Raw genomic sequence first — 10,108 nt, 5'->3', positions numbered from 1 at the left:
TGTCTGTCTGTCTGTCTGTCTGTCTGTCTGTCTGTCTGTCTGTCTGTCTGTCTGTCTGTCTGTCTGTCTGTCTGTCTGTCTGTCTGTCTGTCTGTCTTTCTTTCTGTCTGTCTGTTTGTTCTGGGCCGCCTTTTGAAATTTTGTTGCTGACCTGTGACCTGACGATTCGAACCCCGGGGCTTTTGAACGGCCACAGAAAACTCTGCCACCCAGCCGGCGCGCGTAAAGAGCATCCGGGACGAGGGCAAGGTCTACTCGGCCACCGGGGACGGCAGGGTCCCCTGGGTGTCGGCCGACGACACCGCCGCCGTCGCGGTGCGGGCCCTGACGACGACAAGGCGCCCAACACCGACTACCTCGTCCTCGGCTCCGAACTGCTCTCCTACGCCGATGTATGATTACCCCCCTGCCCCTCCCCCCTTATCATCAGAGAAGAAAGAAATAAAAACAGTTGTCTTCGACCGTTGGCCAACAGGAACCGGAATTATGCTGACGTGCTGATCCAGATCGCCGCCATGGACATTGCCATCAAGGAGGGTTCCGAAGACCGGACAAACGATGCTATCCTGACCATCACGGGGGCGCCCCCAAGGAAGTTCAGGGACTTTGCCGAATCGGTCAACCACGTCTGGCAACCAGCCGGCGGCTCCTGACCGTCTTGACATCCACGAGATCAGATGGATAATGCGGTATCAGCCGCATGTGTCAAAAAGCCGGCTATTATTACGGCATGGGTAGTGAACCTCCGCCGCATGATTCGACATATATCACCAGGGTATATCGCCAAGCGGTATCGCCCTTATCTGCGCAATGTAGGATGCCGCGTCGCCATAACCACCAACCCCCTCCCCTTTTCCTCCCACGACTTGACCTTCTCACCTTATTCGCGACGGCCCTGAACCCCCACCCCCGCCGCTACCAAGATCCCTCAAACTCTCCTCGATCGCCCTCCTCAGCTCCTCGTCCTCCCCATCTTCCTCCTTCAGCCCACCACCACCAACGCCCTGGACCTCCTCGACCGCACCATTAGACGACGATTTCCTCTCCCCCTTTCCCGCCGCAGATGCCATCATCTTCTTCCTCCAATACTCTTCCTCCGCCAGGCTCTGCCGCTTCACATACTCCAGTACGATCTCCTCCTCGGTTCGCTGCCGCCGGGCCTCCGCCTCCCGGCTGCGGTGTTCGCGCTCCGACTCCTCCATCGCCAGACGCAGCTGCTCTTCCTCCTCAAGCTCATCCCTCGGGCGGGGGGCAGCGGCGGTGGTGGTAGACCTGGAGCTGGCATTGGTGCCCATAACGGCCGGGATATCTCCCGGCAGTTCGGCTGCTTCCGGGTGCGGCTGCACATCGCCTTTCCCCGCCAAGTATTGTTGCTGTTTTTGGTGTTGCTCCTCTTCCTCTTCCTCCTCCTCCTCCTCCTCCTCCTGCTGCTGCTGCTGCTGCTGCTCCAACAGACTCCGCCGTACCGCCTCCTCGATCAGGGCCTGGTACTCTTCGTCCGTGATTTCGGTCCACTCGTCGTTTGTCATTGCCATCTTTCCCGCCGCTGCATCGGTGTGGCCCAGTTTCTGATCAGGGATCCAGCTCTGCCCCGAATATCGACGCAGTTGCTGCTGCTGCTGCTGCTGCTGCTGCTGCTCCACAGCCCTGCGCATCTCCATCATGCTCGCCCTGACAGCCGCCTCCACCCGCGCGTCTTCCTCCTTGTCGCCTGCCGAGGTTTGCATCACAGATTCCTGGATGGCTCGCTCCAGGCTCTCGTTATCCTCCAAGGAGAGACTGCTCGACGCACTATTGGCAGCGGTGGGAGCATAGGCGGACGATAGCGAGTCCGTCGTTGCCGTAGTGGTACTGCCGACGGTGCTGCTTCCCGCTTGCCGTCGATTCCACGGGCCGCTGGGCAAGTTCAACCGGCCAACCTTAGTCCCATCTCGGATGGCATTGAACCACTCCATGGCCGAATCGCCCTCCGCTTCCCCCGCCGCTCTGGCCACGGCTGCCGCCTTCCCCTTCTCCGTCTTGTCACCTTCCCTCTGCTTCAACAGATAAAATCCCTTCAGCTCATCCCTCAACGCCTGCCACCTAGCCAACACATCCTCCCTCTCCTCCACCGTAGCCCCGGCATATTCCTCCTCCCCTTGCAGCACCCGAGAAGTAATGATATAATTCGTCGAACTCTTCGCAAACAGGCTCCGCACCCCAACCCTCAGACCCTGGATCGTATATGCTGGCACGGCCATCATAGCCGACGAATTCTTCAAGAAGAACCCACCAATCCCCTTTCCGAAGCCCTTGACCAGCCCCTTGGCACCTTCCTTCTGGGCGCCCTTCCACGGCTGCGTGAAAAGCCCCGTAGTTCCGTCGTATAGGCCCAGACCCAGCTCTTTGCCAGCCACGCGCACTCCGCTGGTAAACCCCGTGACCTTCTCGAGCGGGCGCACCGTCTCGTCGTTGTATAGCTTGGGCGCGTTGCGGAAGCCGCGGGCGAGGCCGAGGCAGGTGTTTGCGTAGAATCTGAAGCCGGCACCGACGATGCGGCCCACGCCCTGGCCCGCTGCAATGGCGACATCCAGATTGGCGGGTTTGGAAGTAGACGGGCTGGGTTTGGCTGTCTGATCTGGGATTGATCCCGACTGGCCCGACGGTGGAGGGGCGTTTGCCGAGGTGGTTCCGGTGTGATGCGAGGAGAGAGGGGAGAGAGGGGAGAGAGAAGCGGCGCTACTTGACGGTTGCGTAACCGACAGTGTCTCGACGGAACCGTGGGCTGCCGAAGGAGGCGAGAAGCTGGGTGTCCTCGGACGGGAACCTGGGCGGTCATGGGGAGAGGAATCACAGTCCGGGACCGCCTCCGAGCCGCCGTCATTGGAGTTTGCTGCCTCAGTCTTGGGCTCAGCCTTCTCCTTGCCCTTCTTCTTTACCCTGAACACTTCTCTGGGGAAATCCGCAACAGCCATGGTCAAGGCGCCGACGTCGCCGACAAAGGCAATTATAACAGCCGAGACGGGGTCCCAGGGCTGCTCGTCGGTATTGTATTCGATGGAGCGGTATCTGCAGGCAGTTAGCGGCTCGCAGGACCAATCCTTCAAAGGCTACCTTACAGCTTCAGATCCGAGTACTTCAACCAGCCTCTCTTGACCAAAGTGGCCGCAGCTAGCGCGCTAAGTCGGACTTGGGACCTCCTCACTCGCCAGACGGCAACGCGGCTGGGAGCGAGCGAGCACCGCATATTATCGGTGTTCAAAAACTGATGGAAGCTCTTGCCACCGACGTCAGCACCTTTCTCCTGCTTGATCTTCTCGCCCAGCTCGCGCGCACGCGCCTGCGTCTCCGGAAGCAGCGCATGCTCTATAGCGGCCGCCAGGTTCTCGGCCGTCAGCTTCTTGTGCGGGATCGGGGCCGGCCCCGCTCCGGCCTTAGCAACCATGGAGCCCCAGAATATCTGGTCGCCAAAGAACGGCACCACCACGGTCGGCCTCCCAGCCTTGATGCCCGCCGCGGTGGTTCCGGCGCCGCCATGGTGGACGACGGCCGATACGTGTTTGAAAAGCCAGTCGTGAGGGCAGTTGCCGAGCATGAAGACTCCCTCGGGGGTCCCAGCTGCATCGCCACCTATCCCGCCCCATCCTTTCGACACAATAGCTCTGACTCCTGCCTTGATGACGGCGCTGAAGATGATGTTGGTTAGTCCGTCGGGGTCGTCGACCACGATGGATCCGAAACCGATATAGACCGGCGGTGGGCCGGCTGCGAGGAAAGCGGCGAGCTCTGGGTCCGGGGTGTAGTTGGATTCGAGGTCGAGGAAGAAGAAACCGGACACTGTGATCTCGGGCATCCAGTCAGCCGGTTTCGGCGTCAGGGCCGGAGACCAGCAGTACGTAGTGGGAATCCGTAGGCGATTGAGCAACCCTGGCGCCCACAGCAACGAGATGTACTCCAGGCCAAGGACGTTAACCCGGAACCGGTTGATCACGTCTCCGAGACCTTGCCAGGTCATCAGTTCTACCAGAGCGTAAGAAACATAGTTCGTGATAGCGGTATCGGCATTTGTCGCGACGATATCAGCCAAAGGATGCGGGAAGGCTCGCGTTGGCGTCCACGGCATTCTTTGTTTTCTCGGTGAGCTTCAGTCGGGCTGTTTGAAAGGCAGAAACAACTCACGTGAACATCATGTGTAGTGGGATCCCTAGCTTCCTGGAGAGAATACGTATGTTAGACACTGATGGAGGGGGAGAGGTGGCAATGACGAACTCAGCTATGTGTATGCCTGCGAAGCTAGGAGGGTTGGCGATGATGGCGTCAGCGACAAACGGCCGGCTCCCTGGGTCTCCGGGCAGCAAGAACCGCTCGTCCAACGGCTCGTCCCTCTTGTGCGGCGGTGGCGCGACGCCCATGCCGTCGCCGGCCTCGATACAGGACCGCCAACAGCCGAGGAGGATCTCCTCGATCTCTCGTCGGCGCCTCTTAATATCTCCGCTCTTCAGGGTATCCAGCCCTGGCATGAGTCCCGGATTCTTGACCATGAACGCCATCAGCTGGGCGGGATCTCCGCCAACGTTGAAGAACTCGAGCCCGTTCTCCTCGACGAGCGAGCGGAAGGTGGCATGCGTCGCCAGACGCACACGGTGTCCATATGTGTCTCGGAGGACCTGGCCCAGGGCAATAAACGGCTGGACGTCGCCCCTCGACCCAACGATCTGGATTACGACGTTCAGCCGAGGAGGCGGCGTTTGGCCGGGATGACCGCCCAAACTTGGCGGAATGTACGGCGGCGGCAGGGGAACCGACGGGTCGGCGCGGAGTTGCCTCTGAAGGGTGGGTGCCAAGAGCTCAGACAGACGATTGTTCTTCTCGCTGAGGTGGATGTTGACACGGCCGGCGGCTGAGGACTCTTCGGTCAGTGTGTGCCGTCCAGAAGACGGGTTCGATTACGCGGCTTGCTCACTTGTAACGGCCGCGTCGGCAGCGAAGCCCGCGTGAGAGAACTGTAGTTGATCATGGTGCTCGCCGTAGGCCGGTGGAGGAACGTCGTGGGCCGTATCGCCGAGGCTCGCATCTTCGAAGTCCTCTACCATAGGCACGGCATTGGTCCTCCCGGCCCGAGCAGCTCCAGTCAGCCTCCGCTGGAGACCGCCCTCGCCTCCCGTCATTATAAGGGATGCTCGAGGGTACGTGAGAAAACTGTGATTTCTCAGGACTCAAATATCCATGGTGCGCATTCGCTGGGCGAAGTTGCTAAGAAGACGTTGGGGATAGACCGGACACTAGACACTAGTTGGAAAGCGCCGCACCGGATCAACAGTTCTCAAAGAAGAAGGAGAAGGAGAAGGAGAAGGAGAAGGAGAAGAAGAAAAAATAAGATTCGAGCCTTCGGCAGCCCCCGCCAGTGAGGTGTAGGTCAAACCTAAGAAATTGGGCACTTTCACAAATGGATCCAGGGTCGCACTTGCTTGGTAATTGTACTTCTAATTCGTGAGGCAACAAGGGGACGCGAAGTCGGGTCAAGATTGAAACGCCGGCGGAGGCGGATACACAAACCCGTCTTCGGTGGCCGCTCGTCTTATTACAAGCCTGGGCTTGTGTTATGCTAATGACCGCAACAAGAGTGGCGATGAGTTCGGGCAGCTGAGCCAAGATCTACAGCATCTCAAGTGAATGGACACAGTGTATAGATACTGTATCCTCTCCCCCCGCCACAAAGCTCTCTGACAATGACCGGTTAGCATTGCCTGCTCCGTACCCAACAGTTATTGGCTCAGGCCTTCGCGGAAAGCACTTCGGATATCTCTCCGGGCTCTCAAGTCTTCTCAACCACCTCTCGTTTTCTCTTTCTTTAAATCACATCCTTTAACCCACAATCTATTCTAGGCCTAATAATAAGACCCCGAGTTCTTCTAAACCACCCAATTAAGCATGTGATGCCATGTATATAATACGTGTTCTATGGTCAAAGAGGTTACAGCATCAATACGCGCCGGCTCGGGGTGTCCTGGCGCGTGTGAAAATCTGCCGAGATGCACTGTGAACACCATTGAGCTGCGCCTTGTTATGGTCCCGCCCTGCTCAACGCGCGTTTTAGCGCCGGGTTGCTCCGCAGAGCCCCGTACTCCACGGAGTGGGGTGCCTGGAATACGCGGAACCCAGACTGGAGTTTGAACAGTTGAGGGTTCGAGGCTTTTGCATGAAATGGCCTAGCAATCCCCCCGAGTTTGAGTAATGCTCAGATTCAGCCACAATTCTCCATGTCGGTGGAACTGTGAGGTCGGCAAAAGCATCGACAACCGAGGCGGGGACAACGACACTTGGAAGCCTACGGGAGTATAGGTCCAGACTCGGTAACTACAACTAAACGAATTCCAGTTCGGATTGGCAAAATTTCTAAGAGACAAAAATAACGGTTACATGGACTCGACACCAGACAACCTTCAACTCAACTGACCTTACTTCGGACGCGCGGCTCCTATCTCCCGTATTCGGCTCGCCATCATGGTGGCGCTCTCGTAGTGCTTACTCCTGCTTCAGCTGTTTCGGCGGCGGCGTACCACCAGTCGTGGGGAGACCCATAAAGATCTTGAAATAATCCTGCCAGAAGGTCAGTATCTCGACTCCCTGGTCCCCCAACAAGGGCTTCTGGGCTGGGGAGAATACTTACGTAGATCATCCACTGGAGACCAGTCAAGGTACCGATCATGACGATACGGACCGCCAGACCGTTCCACAGCCCCATGAAGCCGATGTCCTTGTATATCCTGGTCGTGACGGCCCCGAAGCCCTCGCCCGGCTTGCGGTAGGCGTTCAGCTTGCTGACCATGACGTCGGCCGGGTGCGAGACGATGGCGCACAGAATGCCGGCGAGGTAGCCGCCGACGAACGACACGCCCGTCTGGGCCGCCTTGCCGTAGTCTTGCTTCTTGCCCGGGAGCCGGTCGTAGATCATCTCGACGATGGTCTCGAAGGACGCGAACTTCATCATGGTGTAGGGGATTTGCCGGCCCCAGAGCGGGTAGAGGCCCTTGTACAGCCCGCTGAAGCCCTCGGTGGCCGAGATCTTGCTGAAGCCGTCGAGCGTGCCCTTGTACTGCGAGGGAATGGTCGCCTGCATGCGAACCTTGATGGCCTCAAAGGGGCACAAGGCAATGTCGGCCAAGAATTCGGCCGAAGCCGAGGCCGACAGGTAGAGCGCCGTCTTGTACTTGTAGGCAGCCTCCGGGCCTGCCAAATCCGAGTACGTCTTCTTGAAGTATTCGTACCACCCGTACTTGAATGCACCCTGCGCCGAGTAGCCGAGGAACGTGGGGCCCCAACCTGTGAAGATGCCGCGGATGCCCTCGGTGCGGAAGATGTGGCCCCAGGCCTGGAAGTTGCCCTTGTACAGGCTCGAGTCGACCTGCCGTCGCACCTTGACGAGATCAAGAGGGGTGACGGCCGCGTGGGTCAAGCCCTTTGCGGACGGTGAGTATCCGGCGCCTGCGTGCTCGTTCTCTGTGACCACTTACACATGCCAACAAACCGCCAACCGTGCAGGCGGCATAGTACTTGCCCGAAAAAAGCTCGATCTTGCCAGTCTTCTGCTGCGCCTTCTGGCTAGCCGCCTCGAACTCCTTGGCGGCTTCGGCGCTCAGCTTGTGCGCCTTGCTCTTCGCATCGTCGACAACCGAGTAGGCCGGGTACAGCTCGGGGCGAGCCTGGTATGGCGTGGGCCCGCTCGCGTTGGGTTTGGTTTGCGGCCGTCCGCGCAGGGACGGACTGCCGAAGGTGTTCTGGATGGTCTCGTAGCTGGGGAAGAGCGGCATCTCGTCGCGAGTGGTGGCCACTAACAAGAACGAGTTAGCGCCGCTGCCCTCAAGTCAATTCCTCCCGATAACCCCCGGGCAAAGTGGTTATGCGACAAAGCGGGAGCCAGGTAGAGTCGCAATGACGTCGATGCTCGATCTGACGGGAGCCATTCCCACCCGCGAGGAGAAATACGACATCCGGAGCCAAACTTACAGGTTAGTTCTCCTTGGTGGACAAACCTCGATTTTGAAGGCTGAAGTGGATTGCCAGCGGCAGGCAACAAAGCAGCTTCAGCGGTTGGAGTGCAAGGTGAGGGAATACGGAAGGCTCTCGGAAGGGACGGGAGTGAAACAGGTTCCTGCCGTAAAACCATTCATTAGGTAAGCGCCTCAACCTATGGCGTATAACATCCACCCATTCGTCGCACACGGCAACTCATTTCGTCAGAAAGGCTTTCCATCCCTTGCACAGCCAGGATTACTATGTACGCAGTGACTATCTATTTCCTGGCGCGGCGGGGTGCACCGGCGACTTCTCCCGAGCGCATTTTCCCGTCCTTCCATTCCATAGGTCGGACCCGGAGTTAGGACGGATTCCCCCTTGGCTATTCCCGTGTTTGCGGTAACTACTATAGAAGCAGTACTATACAACATGTACGCATATACAGAGAACACTATCTCCGTATTTTATGGATATTTCACTGTCACCTACGTTAAAACTGCATATCACGGGTGCCCTGCGTTCTGTTTGTCCAGCCCTGGCCGAGCCTCTGGTTCACAGCTTGCTCAGAACGATCGATGACGTGAATCGGACGGTGACGTAGCTGGAAGCATTAACTATCTCCGCTTAATGCGGCTAGATTTAGCGCCAGTTGGCGGTCGGTCGGTGGAGTCGGCCCCGTTTCAGCCCCTCCAACAGCACGAACCACTGCCCATCTTTGGATCTTGACTCGGGTGCCTATCTGTGAGTCGCATATTCTGTCGCTTGACATAGCAGGTATCGACCATCCGATTATTGAATGCACTCCAGACCGAGGTTCAGTATACGGCGGAAAGAAAATAGAAATTATCTACTCGCGAACAGGAATAGCTAGTTGAAAAAGCGCATTTGTCGTAACTATGCGCGCCACTCATGTTCAATTATCGTCAGGCCATCTAGATACTTTCTTTTCTAGATGCTCTCTCGTCTCGTTTAATCGTGCCTTTTTGTTTCCGTCTCATTCTCTCTTTCCCTCTATGGTCCCCTCTAATAATCGACGTGTTAACGGCCTAGAATAGAGGTGGGTTGGCCGTTTTGAGCATCAGCTAGTTAGAAGGCCCACCTTTTTCCCTTCCGGATGGCATGTGATTGGGTGGTGGTCGATGCAAAGTTACTTGCGGCGGTGATCCGAAAGAAGCGAACATCTGAACCCGCTCAACCGACCGCGCGACAGTACCACCCATACCGCCATCGAGTCCAGCTGTCGGATAAGAGAAATAATACCAAGACGTTGGGCAACGACAATGACCGACGTAATGGCGCAAGCAACCCAGACGCAGCCCGGCACTTCACAGCCCTTCGTCTCGAAATGGGCATCCAGATACCGCGGGGTAAATCACCCATGAATCTCCCAGTCTCTCTCTCTCCCCTTGTCTTTGCGCGATCGCACCCCGACGTTTCTAATACTGTTCCCCCGGAACAAAAAAAACTATGGGGGCATACACGCATATATAGGCCACGGTCGAAGACCTCGATCCGCCGGCGGCGCTGTCGCTGACGCCGTCGGACCCGATCTCGCTGGCGCTCGTGTCGGCGTTCGAGCGCGACTACACGCACCTGACCATCGTCGACGGCGAGACGCGCGCGCTGCTCGGCTACCTGTCGATCCCGCACCTGCAGGCGCTGCTCGACGCCGGCCGCGTCCGCCCGGAGGACGAGGTGCGCACGGCCATGATCCGCTTCCGCCGCCGCGGCACCAAGTACAAGGTCATCACCATGCAGACCCCGCTCGAGGAGCTCGAGGCCTTCTTCGAGGGCCACGAGACGGGCGGCCAGAAGCAGGACTTTGCCGTCATCACCGACGCCGCCAGGAGGTTCGTCCTCGGCGTCGCGACCCGCGCGGACCTGGAAGAGTTTGTCAAGCGGAGGCCTGCGTAGTTCGATTCGGTGCCTCTCGCCTGGCCCGACGGCCGATAGGTGGGGAATAGGGAAAGCGGAAAAGGGGCCGGTATCGAGGGAACAACATGGGTTAAAATAGGCCGGGCCGGGGAAGAGATGTTATCGAGAGTAGAACGAGCATCATTAACCGGCGTTACGTTTTTTTTTTTTTTTTTTTTTTTTTTTTTTTTTTTTTTTT

The 10,108-nt window shown here is 58.0% G+C and overlaps 4 protein-coding genes across 4 annotated transcripts; 2 read left to right on the top strand and 2 right to left on the bottom strand.

The window, feature by feature from the left end:
• Positions 1–198: 198 nt before the first annotated feature.
• Positions 199–653, top strand: P884DRAFT_301057 (uncharacterized protein; the record flags this gene model as incomplete). Its single annotated transcript, XM_069444827.1, has 3 exons — positions 199–315; positions 339–392; positions 507–653. Coding segments are annotated over 3 exons (318 nt in total), but the record flags the coding sequence as incomplete, so codon positions are not given.
• Positions 654–875: 222 nt separating this feature from the next.
• P884DRAFT_204111 (glycosyltransferase family 1 protein) lies at positions 876–5,147 on the bottom strand (the record flags this gene model as incomplete). Its single annotated transcript, XM_069438552.1, has 5 exons — positions 876–3,048; positions 3,099–4,103; positions 4,159–4,191; positions 4,249–4,879; positions 4,943–5,147. The coding sequence occupies 5 exons, from the start codon at positions 5,145–5,147 to the stop codon at positions 876–878; spliced, it is 4,047 nt and encodes a 1,348-aa protein (XP_069296167.1).
• Positions 5,148–6,504: 1,357 nt separating this feature from the next.
• On the bottom strand, positions 6,505–7,790 carry P884DRAFT_204515 (mitochondrial carrier domain-containing protein; the record flags this gene model as incomplete). Its single annotated transcript, XM_069438584.1, has 3 exons — positions 6,505–6,579; positions 6,650–7,438; positions 7,494–7,790. The coding sequence occupies 3 exons, from the start codon at positions 7,788–7,790 to the stop codon at positions 6,505–6,507; spliced, it is 1,161 nt and encodes a 386-aa protein (XP_069296166.1).
• A 1,485-nt stretch (positions 7,791–9,275) lies between these two features.
• Positions 9,276–9,909, top strand: P884DRAFT_270965 (uncharacterized protein; the record flags this gene model as incomplete). Its single annotated transcript, XM_069442393.1, has 2 exons — positions 9,276–9,362; positions 9,487–9,909. 2 exons carry the CDS (start codon positions 9,276–9,278, stop codon positions 9,907–9,909), a joined length of 510 nt encoding a protein of 169 aa, XP_069296165.1.
• Between the last annotated feature and the right edge of the window lie 199 nt (positions 9,910–10,108).

The sequence above is a fragment of the Thermothelomyces heterothallicus genome (assembly GCF_042370625.1).
Source record: "Thermothelomyces heterothallicus CBS 202.75 unplaced genomic scaffold P884_scaffold_17, whole genome shotgun sequence".
Classification (NCBI taxonomy): domain Eukaryota; kingdom Fungi; phylum Ascomycota; class Sordariomycetes; order Sordariales; family Chaetomiaceae; genus Thermothelomyces; species Thermothelomyces heterothallicus.
Note: the sequence above shows the minus strand (reverse complement) of the source record. Positions and strands in the feature narration are given on the sequence as shown.